Source organism: Zingiber officinale, chromosome 7A (assembly GCF_018446385.1).
Source record: "Zingiber officinale cultivar Zhangliang chromosome 7A, Zo_v1.1, whole genome shotgun sequence".
Taxonomy (NCBI): Eukaryota; Viridiplantae; Streptophyta; class Magnoliopsida; order Zingiberales; family Zingiberaceae; genus Zingiber; species Zingiber officinale.
In genome coordinates this window covers 98,717,293-98,732,689 of record NC_055998.1, presented here as the reverse complement: position 1 = coordinate 98,732,689, position 15,397 = coordinate 98,717,293, and the positions used below count along the sequence as shown (strand labels likewise).

Here is a 15,397-nt window from a genome sequence, read left to right as displayed (position 1 = left end):
CATCGCTTCCCTTATGAAGTTTCTTCAAAAGATTAGACATGTTGACAAGCTCAGGTAGGGAAAGTTGCTATTTTGTTGGAGAAGTAAGATCTTGTAATAATAGATCTTGAAAAGCAAGATATTTGGGACAAGGAATTGTAGATCTACGAGATAGGAGAGGAGAATTCCTAGATCTTGATGAAGTTTATGGAGAGAAATGAGTCTAAGAACTAGATCTGAGAAAATGAGAGGTAAGGTTTGAAGATGAGAAGAGTTTGAAAGAGAGAAGTGACTTGAGGGTGTGGGAGTGTGAGGCCAACACGACCTAAGCACGGCCGTGTCTTATAGACACAACCAAGGTGAAGTCACTCCACACGGTCGTGTAGATATACACGACCTTATCCTTCTCCTTCTTGGGTAAGTCCACACGGCCGTGTCAATTGACACGGGCAGTGCAACCTTCTTCTCGATTTTGTTCACACGGTCGTGTCTGAGACACGACCAGGCCCTTCTTCTTCTCAGGAATCTCTGCACGACCATGCTGGCTTGCACGGGCAATGCACCCTTCTTTTCTGGTTTTCTCACACGGTCGTGTGTGGTACACGGCCAAGCACATCTCTTTCTCTGATGGGTTCACACGGCCCGTCTGAGTCACACGACCGAGTGCTCCTTCTCCTCTGTAAACTTTACACGGTCGTGTGTGGTACACGACCGATCTCTGTTTAGATCACATGGATGATTTTTAATCCTCTCCGACTTCTTCAATGCTTCCATGTTCATGGAGTACTCATGGCCAGATCATGAAAGTGAAAAGCAACCTGAAAACAAGAATAACAACAATTTTAAAAGTACTACTAATGATAGGAAAAACTTGAACTGAAAAAACTAAAGAAACTCTTGGGTTGCCTCCCAAGAAGCGCTTGTTTAAGGTCTTTAGCTCGACCAATCTCCTCGATCCATTTCTCATTTTCTTGCCCTAGGAGGGCAGATGTATTTTTCATTTTTATTGGGAGGCCTCCTCCCAATATCACTCACTGGATCGTGTTCCTTATCCGGTGGCCTCCCATGAGGATTGAAGTTCCAATCCTCTAGTTTGTAAGTGTCAACATCACTGCAAACACTCACCAAGAGAGAAGAGACATGGTTAGAAGAATTTGATAAATCATATTCCAACCTTTCCTTACCAATTACCAATGAAAGTTTATGGTTTTTAACATCAATAATTGCTCCAGCTGTAGCAAGGAAAGACCTTCCTAAAATGATAGGAATTTTTGGATCTTCAACCATGTCAAGTACCATAAAATCTGTGGGAATTATAATCCCACCAACCTCTACCGGCACATCTTCAATAATGCCCATAGGATATTTGTAAGAATGGCCAGCTAATTGTAGTGCCATGGTAGTAAGTTTCAAGTTTTTGAGACCTAATTTATTATAAATTGAATATGGAATGAGGCTAACACTTGCCCAAAATCACAAAAAGCTTTTTCTATGAATTCAGCTCCTATATTGCAAGGGATATAAAAGCTTCCTGGGTCGGTAAACTTTGGGGAAACGTTCTTCTCGAATAAAGCACTGCATTCCTCAGTAAGTGCTATGGTCTCAATATCTCCCCTTATTCTCTTATTTGACATGATGCCCTTCAAAAATTTGGCAAACTTTAACATTTGTATGATTGCATCAATTAAAGGAACTTCAACACAAATTTCTTTAACTTTTTCCAAAATTCTGCCAAACTCTTCATCGTTTTTCAGCATCACTAATCTTTGTGGAAAAGGGACTACTTGTTTCTGTGGGTTAAGTGGAAGAGTCTCTTCAACCTTAATAGTACTCTCCTCATCTTCTTGAATTTGAATGGGGTCGGGTGCCGGAGGAGAGAGCTCTTCTTCACTTTTCATCCCCTTTGGAGTAGTCACTTGAGGATTACCCAAGGTCCATCCACTCCTAAGCTCAAGTCGATTGCAATGCTCTATTGGATTGATATTAGGTTTTCCAGGAAATTATCTTGGTGCTCTTGAAGATGATGAAGCTAATTGGGCATTTTGACTATCTTGAATCTTTTGATGCTTGTCAGAATTATCCATTCTCTGAGTTAGCTTCAAAATATCTTGCTTTATTTCATTTTGATTGGTGATAATTTCCTCAAGCATTTTCTCAATTTTTGAAAACTAATAGCCTTGAGAAGATTGTTGTTGTTGTTAAAAATTTTGTTGCCCAGATTGGAAATTCAGTTTACCTCCCATGGATGGTCCTTATTCTTGATTATTTCTGTAGGAAAATTTTGAATGATTCTTCCACCCAGGGTTGTATGTGTTTGAAAATGGATTGTTCCGTCTTTGATTAAAACTCATGATAGCATCACATTGCTCTAACTGATTTATTTGTGCAGAAATAGCACCCAAAGGACATGAGTCTGGAGAATGTTAAGAACTTCCACAAGTTTCACGAGCACTTACTATGACATTTACTGTATTAGAATTTGTTCCCATATTTTCTAGCTTCTTAGTAAGAGCATCTAGCTTTGCAGTCATTAAGGTAACTGCATCTACATCAAATTTTCCTGACGATTTTGTTGGGTTTGTATAAGAATAGCCTCCACTTCTTTCAGTTGCCCATTGATGATGATTCTGTACTACACATTCAATGATTTCTTCAGCCTCATCTAAACTCTTGTTCATAAGTGTCCCTCCAACAGTTGAATCTAGGAACACCTTAGTATGATAGTTAATGTCGTTATAAAATATGTGCAATACTAACCATTTCTCTAATCCATGATGTGGGCATTGTCTGAGCATATTATTGTATCTATCTCATGCTTCAAATAAAGGTTCTGAGTCGGATTGTCTGAAGCTTGCAATAAGATTTCTCATATGAGTTGTTTTGCTAGGAGGATAGAACTTGTCTAAGAATTGCTGCTCACATTATTCCCAAGTGGTAATGCTATTAGGAGATAAAGAATTTAGCCATTGTTTAGCTCTATCTCGTAAAAAAAACCCAAACAATAATAATCTCACCGCTTCAGAAGGAACAACATTCATTTTCATGGTACCATAGATTTCATAAAAGACTTCCAAATGTTGATTAGGATCTTCATGCGGTCCACCTCCAAATTGATTTTGTTGAACCATATTAATTATTTCAGGCTTGATCTCAAAGTTATTTGCTTCAACAGAAGGTCTTGTAATGCTTGAACGGAACCCTCAGCATATGGTGTTGCATAATCCTTAAGTGGTCTATTTGCCATATTTGAATGTTCTTGTTTTTCTTGATGTCTTTGCAAGATTTTCCTTCTATGAAATATTCTATCAATCTCAAGATCAAGAGGAAGTAAATCTCCTATAAGGTTAGATCTTCGCATACAAGAACAAGATTAAAGAATTTGATTCTTAAAGAAAAATAAAGAATGGAAAGAATTTCATTTACAAAAAGAATTAAAGAATAATGAAAGCAAAGAAAGAATGCAAAGAAAGAATTTTAGAATATAATTAGAAAACTATATACAAGTTAGATGTAAGAAAAGAATAGAAAAGAAAAGTTTAGTCTAACTCAAATGATAATTTCTAATGTTATGGATGCAGTCCTTGGCAATGACGCCAAAAACTTGTTACGTCACCGCAAGTGTACGGTTACGTCGTCAGTAATACAAAGAATATCGAATCCACAAGGACTGGTTATAACCACTAAAGATGTCTAAAAGTGAATTAGCTAAACAATCGCACAAAAGATTATATTACCTAAGAAACAATCAGAGAATAGAAGTAAAAGGTTAAATTCAAAAACTTAGTTTTGTAAAGGTTCTAGGAGATCTGGTTTCTTTGTGATACTCATTAATGTGGAAAGATCTACTAATCCTATCCTCAATTGAATTGTATTTATAAGAAGTCACCGGTTATTTCCTATAGAAAACATCAGTAATGATCCCTATCTAAACCTTAAGTAATCAAATAGTTATGATCCCTATGAAGTCCGTTTAATGGGGCAACCCTGTCATGACGCCCTGCGGTTATACGACATAAAAACGCATCACTAATCAATTCACATTAAGATATATAATTCAACACATCAATCCATCCTACTTCTTTGTAGATTCTTGTTTCACCCCTCAAAGTTATCCCCTAAATGTCCGTTTAATAGGGCAACCCTGTCACGACGCCCGTCGACAATACAATCTAGAGAATTCCTCTACAAGATTCCACAAGAAATACAAACAACTAATCAAGAATGTTAATTAGGTTCAAAGCACAACAATCCAAACAAGATTTGATTGATACAAAACATTTCAACATCATTGAATCAAGAAAATGGTAAATCCTTGAAATCCCACATCAATTACATCACAAATAGTCCCTCCATCCTAGAACAATGAGATCTACTCCATAGAACACAAGAAAAGAACCGAAGACAAGAAGATTGTAAACATTCCGATCCCAATCAAGAAGATAGAAAGGAAATGCTTATCTAAAGACGATGAGTGATCTTCAGAACCAATCTATGCTATCGGAGTCGAATCTTGGATGAGAATGCCTCTTGATCGCTGGAGACACACCAAGGATGTGGAAAGAAGCCTCAAGAATGGATCTCCCCAAAGGGAAAGCCTCCCCCTTTCAAAGAGGAAAAAGCTCATTTATATAGAAGAGGGCATTTGGGTGCCACACGACCCATGGAACGACCGTGTGAACCTCACACGACCATGCTCACTTCCCTCTCAACTAAGGTCACACAGTCGTGTGACCATCTCATAGTCGTGCCATGCTTTGTTCCTGGTTGGCTTGCACGGCCATGCAGATCTACACGACCTAGCCAATATTTGTCTCTAGAAACATGACACGACCGTGTGGCACACACGACTGTGTCATTCTTTGGCTCTGGAAAGGCTGCACGACCGTGTAACCATACACGGTCATGTATTGGTTGGCTTCAAATGTGACACAACCATATGGCTCTCACACGACCATGCCATTCTCCTTTGTTGTTGATGCTACACGGTTTATCATCTCCACACGACCAAGGCCATTTTCCCTTGGCACGACCGTGTATCCCTCATGGATGGTGTCAACTTCCTTTGTTTAATTGCAGAATTGGCTATGAGCATCAATTATTCTCCAAATTCAACTCCTGAAAGCAGAAAATGCACAAGAGCATATCTTCGAACAAAGAAGAGTAAATATGCTAAAAGTAAAGCAAGGAGCATGAAAGTGCATAGATAAAGCATGTATAAACTATAAGAATGTGTGTCAAAATATGCTAAACAAGTGTATACAATATACGCACATCATCTAGTATATCCAAGGAGCACCAATAGGTATTAAATTTTTAAGAGTGCAATCTCTTCACACTAAATGGGATTATAGTGTGTCAACTCTAATTGAAAGGGTAGTTAACCCAACCATAGTGAAGTTGACACATTAGGAAATTTTTAAGGTATTGTGATACTTTGAAAATGAAAAGTTAATTTTTACTCTTAAGAGTAAAAGTGTGACAACTAAATTTTTAAAGTATTGAGCTTAATCAAATTAACACAAATAGGATGAAATTTAAAAAAAATGCCAAGGTAGGATTTTTGACATTTTTATAGGGATATGGGGTAACTTATGGTTATTTTGGCATAATAGTTAAGGATGAAACTTAGATGAAAATCTAGGTATTTTCTTTGTGTTATAATTGTAATTTTTTATGTACCCTATCATATACCATGACATCATACTTTACATTGATATTATTATGAAAAATGTTATATGTCATGTCATACATATATCATTTAGCTATACTAGTTTTTATTTTAAAAAAATACTCATTTAATGTATGTCATAATCATTATCATGCATTGTTTTAATTCTTTTTAATTAATGACAATGACATAAATTGACATCCTAGGTAGGATGATCAAAGTAAAAATACTTAGATTTTAGCCTAAAGATCATGGTTGGAAATTTATTTTGAAAATAATTTTAAAATTATTTTAGAAAACCTTGGTGAAGTTTATTTAGGAATCACCAATGATTAATTAGATACAAAGTTAGAGTGAAACATTTAAGTTTTCAATGATTTCTAATTTTGTATAATTCATTGAAAATGAGTTTTATTTTTATAGAAAACTATTTTTCCCTAGTAGTATATGATATATGTAATGTCTACATGAAGTTTCATGATTTTTTTGAATATCATAGAATTACTTGTAAGTTTTTGAATTTTATTTTGGAATTGAAAATCAAGCTCACCAATCGATTAGACACTGTTGTTAATTGATTAGCACATGTAGTAATCGATTGGTAGCTAAAGCGAATCGATTAACATAGGCTATAATCAATTGTAACTGAAACCAATCGATTAGACTCTATAGATGTTGACTGAAATCATTTGATTTCAGTCTACTAAGCCGCACTTAAGTCATTTAACTATTTCTAACCCTCTGAAGTGCTTAGGTAAGCATTTAACCAAAATTTTCTTGATGAAATGAAAAGGACATGGTTAAAGGGAACTAATTTGGATTAAATAGGAGGTTTAGATTTAAGGTCAAATTTTTTATCTCAAGACTCAAATTTTGAGATTTCCTAAAAGCTTAATCATTGTTGGTGCAATGATAAAGAATAAATCATTCTTTGAGGGGAGGTTATCCTTAAAGACATGAAACTTATTTTATGCTCAAGGAGAGCATTGAATACAATGAAAGACATAAGACTTTCATGGGGATATTTCGATAAGAAAGAAGAATGATTGATGTATGCTAAAGGTTAAACTTTGGAGACAATGGAAGGTTGGAAATCTTCATTGTGAGTTGTTGAATGTTGGAGGTTAAGAGGATTGAATCTTGGAAAGAAGATTTTTTGATGTGTGTCAAAGGGGGAGAAAAATATAGGGCTTAAGTTAGGAAACCCTAATTTATGCTTTGGCAAGAGATGAAGAAAGAAGTTGAACTAATATAGGTTAACCTAACTTAAATATATTGTCAAACATCAAAAAGGGGAGATTATTGGTGCAATCGTCTTTGGGTTAAGTTCAATCAGTTTTTCTAAGTTTGCGTTGGCTCAAGCTAGAGTTTCGATGTTTGATAATATGTGAGAAATATGTCAAGTAGGTCAAAGTTGTTTGGATACTTGATGATATGAGGAAGTCCTAACTAAAAGTTAGGCAACAGAAAGTCTAAAGAGGACAAGGTAGTGAAGACTTAGTTGAGAACTAGATAGTGGAAGTCCTAGCGGGGTTAGCGGTGAAGACCTAGTTGGGAATTAGGCAATGAAAGTCCTAGCGTAGATAGTGAAAGATCTAGTTGAAAACTAGGCAACTAAAGTCTAATAAGAAGTTGGCAAGGAACAAGTTCAAGTAGATCATGGAGGACCGGACATTTGGCGTGAGATGGTAAGTCCAAATGGGTCATGAAGGACTATATATTGGGCATGAGATGGAAAGTCCAAGTTGGTCAAAGGTTGACCGAATAATTGGTGAAGAGGCCCTTACAGGTCAAGATTGACTGGATACTTGATGTAGTACATCTATCACTTGCTCAAATCAAATTAATAATTTATACTTAACTGAACCCTTAACATACACTAAGGAAGTATAATAGAGGGCCCGGGTATCTCTCACGTGGAATTAGTGGCAGAACATTTACTCTCAGACAAAATCAAATCAAGAGATTTTTGTTTGGGGGTTGTTCTCTAAACCTAATGTAATAAATGATATCCTAACTAACCAACAAAAAAAAATCACAGCGCAATGCCTCTCTATGCTACAAGCATCACCTTATACAAAATAAGCATGCATAAATGAAACTAAAATTTATTTAACTATCGAAGATAAACCTGTACCATATTATCACACTATGATACAATAAAATTCATCAATAGACATGATATAAAAATAAATGAAATTACAAGACATATAACTAAATTATGCAAGTGAATTAAGTAGACTAAAACAATAGTAAACAAAATCTAACTATACACAATTGATAAACTTACACCACATTATCACACTATGAGACAAGATTAACAATCATGTATAATGAAACTAAAGAAAGTGCAAAGCTAAACAATCAAACATGGATAAGAAAATAACACCTAAATCAAACAAGAAAGTAAACTAAATTAACAAAACCCAATTCCATAATCAAAGACGAGAAGTGTTCTGTCTGTCACTAATAGAACCACCGAGGAAGGGAACTGCTATCACTCAGAAACCTCCCAACTTTGGTGGATGACAACGCTGCGGGTCAGAGAAACAATCGACGACGATGGAAGCACAGCTTCCTTGAAGCAAACCACTCTAAAGGATATCTACTGTCCAAAGGGATTTTGATCAATCTCGTCAACCTTGGCTCTTCCTTCTTCACCGCATTCGACAGAGCTACATTGTGCGACTCTGAGCTTGGAAGAATTTTGGCTGGAACTCCTCCAATGAAGGCAAGGTGGTTGATGGAATCTCTGAGCTCCTACCTTCTTTATCGTGTCCAGCAGGAAACTTAGAGTTCTAAGGCTAGTGTCAGTACGTGAATGAGTGCCAGAGAAGACCCGAGGCTCGCTGCCCACTAGGAAGTGGTCGCTGCTTTCTTCACTGAGTCCAGCAGGGGGCTTGACTGGGATGTGCGAGGGATGAGAGCCTCGCTGGAGATACCACTCCGATATTGCCCGATGGTTGTCGCCTTTGTAAATCCGTCGGAAGCTACTGACGCCGGACTTGTCATCTTCGATCGGGAGCATAGGAAAGGGGGTGTCGAGTGTGCAGGAGGAGAAAATGCAAACAAATCAAAAGCCTGATGTGCATAGATTGTATACACTTGTTTAGCATATTTTGACGCACACTCACATATTTTGCGTATGCTTTATCTATGTATTTTCATACTTCCAGCTTTGCTTTTAGCATATTTACTCTTTTTGTTTGGAGATATACTTTTTTGCATTTTCTGTACGCAGGAGTCATATTTGGAGAAGAATTTATGATCGAGGCCAAATCTGCAAACTAACGAAAGGAGGGAGACACCATCTTGGGGTGCCACACGACCATGTCTAGGGGAGTGACCTGGGTCGTGTGGTGATGCTCACCTGTGTAGTTTCTGCAGAAAAGGAGAAGGTCACGACTGTGTGTGCATCACACGATCGTGCTAATTTTTGAAGCAAAGACAGCCATTGCTGTGTCCTAGACACGACCGTGCATGAGTTCCAGAACTGGAGGCAACACAGGCCGTGTAGATCTACACGGCCGTGCAAGGATGGCAATGGCATAACATGTCACGGCCGTGTACATCACACTACCGTGTGAGATAGGCAATGAAGATAATGACCTAGGTCGTGTCTCACACACGGTCGGGTCTCGGGGTTGTGTGGCGCCCAAAATCTCTGCTCTATATAAGGGTTTCTTTCATCATTTGAAGGGGGAGTTCTCCCTTTTGAGAGAAAATAAGATTTGGGCGATTCCTCACCTTCTTGGAGGGATTTTCCAGCGATCTAAAGGCAGATCTTCAATGAATTGACTCCGAGATTGAGGATTGGATCAGAAGACCTTTCTTCATCATAGATAATCTTTTCTTCCCTTTCTCTTCTTAGATTTTGGGATCAAGATTCTTATGATCTTCTTGTCTTTAGATCTCTTTTCTTATTCTATGGATTAGATCACTTTGTTCTAGGATGGAGGGAGTATTTGTAATATTATTTGATGTAAACTCTTGTGGATTTGTCAATTTTATGGATTTGTCAATTTCCTATTTCTATTATTTTATCTTGTTTGTATCCATTTGATCTTGTGTGGATTGTTGTGATTGAACTTAATTACCATATTTGATTAAATGTTTGAGTATCTTGTGGATCTTGTAGAGGTAATTCCTCAATCGATTATCTGAGGGACGTACGTGATAGACAATCCTGTGTAAGGACGATTGAGGAATAATCTTGAAGGTGAAATAAGGTCATTCAAGGAGCTAGGATAGATTGTATGCATTAATCTTTTATATCTTGATATGAGTTAAGAAGTAATGAATTTTCTATGTTGATTATCCGAGGGACGCACGTGACAGGCAAGCCCGTGTAAGGATATCATAGGAATCATTCCTAATTGATCACATTTAGATATATATTTTGGTCCTAAGCTGGTTGTCTATTGCAAGAGAGAATCGACAACTTTCTACAAATGATGGACAATTGAGGAATAAGATTTGGTAAATCATTTACATTGAAGAACATTACAAAGAAATCAAAACTCCTAGAACATCCTTTTATCATAGCCCTTATTCCTGTTTCTATGTTTTTACTTCTATGCTTACTTTCCAAAGTTGCACTTAGTTTTATAAATCAATTGATTAGTTGTTTAGCTAATTCGTGTTGAGATATATTTAGTGGTTAAACCAGCCCCTGTGGATACAATATCTTTCTTTATTACTGACGACGTATCCGTACACTTGCGGAACGTTAACAAGTTTTTGGCGCCGTTGCCGGGGGCTGCGCTTATAAAATTAGAGATTATCAATTGAGTTAAACTAAACATAACTTTTCTTTTCATTAGCATAGCTGTAACTAATCTTTAGAATTCTTTTTCTTGCATATCTTTCTACTTCTTGACAATCTATTTTGTTGCAATTCTAATTCTAATTCTAATTCTAATTCTGCATTCTTGATTTCTAGCATTCTAGTCTAGTTTTTCACTGTTTTTCTTTTAATTTAAATTTTTTCTCTACTTTTCTTTTGTAAACATATCTTTCAATATTGTTCTTGTATATGAGAAGATCAAACTTCGTAAAGGCATCAAGAACAACAAGAACTTTTAAACACATTAGTTGTTTAGCATATGAATTATTCTAGACATTTTTCTTTTTTCCTTTTGCCTTTTCTTTCTTATTTTCATTATGCACTTTCTTTCTTCTAATTTAAATTCTGCATTTTCTTTCTTGCTTTTCATATTGCATTTTATTTATTGTCTTTGATTCTTCATATCTAATAATTTTTTCTTGTATATCCATGAGCACTAACATGTTAAGCAACCCCATGAGAAATTTTTCTACACCCTTTTCTGCAAGATTTTTATCTCCCATTGTGTAATCTCAAATTGAAGTAGAAAGTTTCCAACTAGACCCCAGAGTTAATTTCCATGATACAAGGTCACAAATTTGGAGAAGTATTAGAAAGTTCTTATTTGCATCTTGAAACATTTTTAGATATTTTAGATATGGTGAAATGTGAAGGAGTGTCAGCAGATGCAGTTCCATTGATGACATTTCCTTTCAGTATCAAGGATAAAGCTAGGACTTGGTTATATTCTCTCCATCCTCAAAGTATCACAAGTTGGGAGCAATTGGAGAAGCAATTTTTGAATCATTTTTCCCCTCTAAGAAGAACAGTGTATTTGAGGAATTTCATAACAAATTTTGCTCAGGCATATGGAGAATCATTATTTGAAGCATGGGATAGATTCAAGAGTCTTCAAAGACAATGCCCTGATCATGGTTTTGAAAAATGGTTGATTCTGCACATATTCTATGGGGGAATTTCTTTCTCAGACAAGAGTTTATTGGATTTATCAGCTGGAGGATCTTTTATGGACAAAAGTGTAGATGAAGCATATATGTTAATTGATCAAGTGACATTGAACCTCCATGAATGGTCGAACATAAGTTGGATGAAATTTCCCTCAAACAGTCATGAAGTGCAAGTCATAAATGCTATAGAGCCTGTCAAACAAATTGTAACTCAACCATCTATGAGTTTTGAGAATCACAAGTCATAGAACGGGGAGTTCAAACATTTGGGGGAAAAGATTGAAAGTATTGTTTCAAAATGGTTTAAAGGAGATCTCCCTCTTTTGCAGACAAGATCTAGTGAAAAGTGTGACGAGGTTGGGTTATTGATGATACCAACACTAGATAAGCAAGTTGGACCTCCTCCAAAAGCTTAAAGGGAATTTGGGAAAAAGGAAGTTCAATCTTTCCCAGGACCTTCACTAAGGGTTCCTTTTCCACAAAGGTTAGTGGGGGTCAATGAAAATAAAGATTTCGGCAAATCCTATGACACTAATATGGTTGAGTGCAGATTTTTGAATGTATATGAAGATGAGGACTCTTCAGATGAGGATTTTATTGATAATGCAGTGGTAAATAAGTTTTCAGATCCACCTTCAAATTTTATAGGGTGTTATAGTGACATTAAATTTTTAGATGATGAATGTGATGTAGTAGATCAATTTAAAACTGCAAGTGAAGTTATTGATCCTCTTGTTATTGATCCTCCTCTTGAGGATATAGATGTTGATTTATTTTTTGATGTATGTGTTGATGATGATGATATGGAAGAATATGTAGGGAGCTGTGTTGTGGAAGCAGCATCTCAAGGATCACCACCTTTGTCCAGAAAACCCTTAGAGGTTGTAAGAATTGATCATGTTGTGGAATAATGTGTAGGGACTTTTGCAGAGCTAGCAGAGTCTCAAGAATCACCATCATTGATATCATCAACATCTGACCCAGAGCTAGAACGATCATTTGATTTAGAGGAAGGCACATCTACATGTTTAGAAATTTCAGGTATCTCTCAGCAAAGTAAGGTTAGTATTTCTTATGATCATTTGGAAAATTTTATAGAGGTACCTATCATTGACTTTGTTAGATGTGATTCAGTTTTTATTTCTTATTCTGCTTATCTTAATATGGTTATGACTCTATCTTATCTAATATGTTTGTAGGAGATTTGTATTTTCTTTGCATGTACAGATTTCACTTGGGCTAATAATTGGAAGCTCACACTAAACCGTCTTTGACCACCTGAGAGAAGTTCAAAGAAGACGAAGATGGAGAGAGCAATACTTCATTTTGTAATTCCTATATTGGAAGCTCCCTCCATAATAAGAGTCCTCGGTAGGAGGGTGTTGAAATATCTTACCCCTCCAAGAGCGAGATTTAGATGAATCTTATGAAGTAGTCGAGCTAATGATCTTAAACAAGCGCTTCTTGGGAGGAAACCCAAGTTCATTTTCTTTGTTTTCATTTATGTTTTTAATTCTTTCTAGTTTTATTTCTTTCGTTATAATAAACTTGTATCCTCTACTGAATTTTTGTTGTCTATCTTCTTTTATAGGATTCTAAGGTAAGGAGGAGTGCAACTACATGATGGAGAAGTTATTAACATGGGCATTTGACATGCGTCATTTGGTAACTTCTCTTACTTTTAATCTCCTCTGCATTGTTTTCAGTTTTCATTGGGACAATGAAAATTTTAAGTCTGGGGGGATGCGTTAGATGCATTTGATTTGCTTTGTTTGTTTTTGTTTTTGCTTATGTCTTGCATTTTGTTTTGATATTTTGTGGCATACATCTTGAGAATATCAAACTTCACTTATATGCTTTCTTGGCTTTTAGTAACAATGTTAGCACGTTTATTATCTTGATTCATGATGTTTTAAATGATGCTAGCAGTATGCTTAGTGGATTTCTTTTCTCTATCTTGAGTAGCATGAAATAAGCTAAGTATCATATGGAGATAAGTTTGAAGTTTGACTTGACCTTAAGGATCTTACCTTCACTATACTTGAGCTTGGATAGTTGATATCATTGAAATAGTCATGATTCATTTTGTTTGTTTAGTACTTGATTTCCATGGTGATTTCTCAAACTTTATTTTGGTTACTGGATGATGCTCAAATCATGTAAGCTCATTTGGAAAAATCAAAATATCCCAACATTTGTACTAAAAGTACATTTATAAATAAGTTTTACACAATGCAAATTCTTATATAAAAAAAAAAGTGAATAAGGGATATAAAAAAATAGTTGTCGTGAGTGGAATCTGGCAACTCACCCCTTTGAGACCGAGTTAGGTTACTGGGGAAATGACTTCTTAGCTTCTCTTGAGATTGAGCATGCCTTTGAGACCCTGGGTTGATTGAGAAATATGAACCAAGTGTGTGGCAGGTAAGTGCCTATCACCAGAAACATTAGGAACTCATCTGGATGACGACTTGACTAGGACATAGATTGAAACTTGAAAAGTTTGGGTCACTTTTTGCACTGTGCACAAGAGACTTATGCTTGAGCCATACTTGACTTGTTTCCATGATCATGCTTATTAATGAAACTTTTTGATAGAGTTAGGAAAGTACATTAGGGATTATGAATGCATTGTAGAGCATATGAATTAAGATTGCGATATTTTTGCTTGAGGACAAGCAAAAGTTTAAGTCTGGGGGTGTGATGTGCGTAGATTGTATACACTTGTTTAGCATTTTTTGACGCACATTCACATATTTTGCGTATGCTTTATCTTTATATTTTCGTACTTCCAGCTTTGCTTTTAGCATATTTACTCTTTTTGTTCGGAGATCTGCTTTTTTGCATTTTCTGTATGCAGGAGTCATATTTGGAGAAGAATTTATGATCGAGGCCAAATCTGCAAGCTAACGAAAGGAGGGAGACACCATCTTGGAGTGCCACATGGCCATGTCTGGGAGAGTGACCTGGGCTGTGTGGTGATGCTCACCCATGCAACATTGGCAGAGCAGGGCAATGTCCAGGTCGTGTGGTGATGCTCACCCATGTAGTTTCTGTAGAAAAGGAGAAGGTCACGACCGTGTGTGCATCACATGACCATGCTAATTTTTGAAGCAAAGAGAGTCATGGTCGTGTCCCAGACATGGCCGTGCATGAGTTCCAGAATTGGAGGCAGCATAGGTCGTGTAGATCTACACGACCGTGCAAGGATGGCAGTGGCAGAACATGTCACGGCCGTGTGCATCACACGTCTGTGTGAGATGGGCAGTGAAGAGAATGACCTAGGTCGTGTCTCACACACGGCCGGGTCTCGGGTTCATGTGGCACCCAAAATCTCTACTCTATATAAGGGTTTCTTTCATCATTTGAAGGGGGAGTTATCCCTTTTGGAAGAAAACAAGATTTGGGCGATTCCTCACTTTCTTGGAGGGATTTTCCGACGATCTAAGGGCAGATCTTCAACGAATCGACTCCAAGATCGAGGATTGGATCCAAAGACCTTTCTTCATCATAGATAAGCTTTTCTTCCCTTTCACTTCTTGGATTTTAGGATCAAGATGCTTATGATCTTCTTGTCTTCAGATCTCTTTTCTTAAGATCACTTTGTTCTAGGATGGAGGGAGTATTTGTAATATTATTTGATGTAAACTCTTGTGGATTTGTCAATTTTCTATTTCTATTATTTTGTCTTGTTTGTATCCATTTGATCTTGTATGGATTGTTGTGATTGGACTTAATTACCATACTTGATTAAATGTTTGAGTATTTCGTGGATCTTGTAGAGGTAATTCCTCATTCGATTCTCCGAGGGACGTACGTAACAAACAATCCCGTGTAAGGACGATTGAGGGATAATCTTGAAGGTGAAATAAGGTCATTCAAGGGGCTAGGATAGATTGTATGCATTAATATTTTATATCTTGATATGGGTTAAGAAGTAATGAATTTTCTATGTTG

The 15,397-nt window shown here is 36.6% G+C and overlaps 1 protein-coding gene and 2 non-coding genes across 3 annotated transcripts; 1 reads left to right on the top strand and 2 right to left on the bottom strand.

Moving 5' to 3' along the window:
- Positions 1–755: 755 nt before the first annotated feature.
- LOC121999554 lies at positions 756–1,877 on the bottom strand. The gene is made up of 3 exons (XM_042554218.1): positions 1,457–1,877; positions 1,276–1,361; positions 756–797 (listed from the first exon to the last, which is right to left on the bottom strand). The coding sequence occupies exons 1-3, from the start codon at positions 1,875–1,877 to the stop codon at positions 756–758; spliced, it is 549 nt and encodes a 182-aa protein (XP_042410152.1).
- Positions 1,878–2,745: 868 nt separating this feature from the next.
- Positions 2,746–2,852, top strand: LOC122003221. Its single transcript, XR_006117875.1, has one exon. It is a non-coding gene; the product is annotated as a small nucleolar RNA R71 (small nucleolar RNA).
- An 8,453-nt stretch (positions 2,853–11,305) lies between these two features.
- On the bottom strand, positions 11,306–11,411 carry LOC122003161. The gene has a single exon (XR_006117829.1). It is a non-coding gene; the product is annotated as a small nucleolar RNA R71 (small nucleolar RNA).
- Between the last annotated feature and the right edge of the window lie 3,986 nt (positions 11,412–15,397).

What these genes read in the sequence shown, in the direction of transcription:
- LOC121999554 (XM_042554218.1), bottom strand. Translation starts at nt 1,877, where the DNA reads ATGAAAAGTGAAGAAGAGCTCTCTCCTCCGGCACCCGACCCCATTCAA. An exon ending in ATTCATAGAAAAAGCTTTTT is followed by an intron (nt 1,362 to 1,456) that starts GTGATTTTGGGC and finishes CACTACAATTAG; the next exon opens with CTGGCCATTCTTACAAATAT. An exon ending in TAATTCCCACAGATTTTATG is followed by an intron (nt 798 to 1,275) that starts GTACTTGACATG and finishes TCTTGTTTTCAG; the next exon opens with GTTGCTTTTCACTTTCATGA.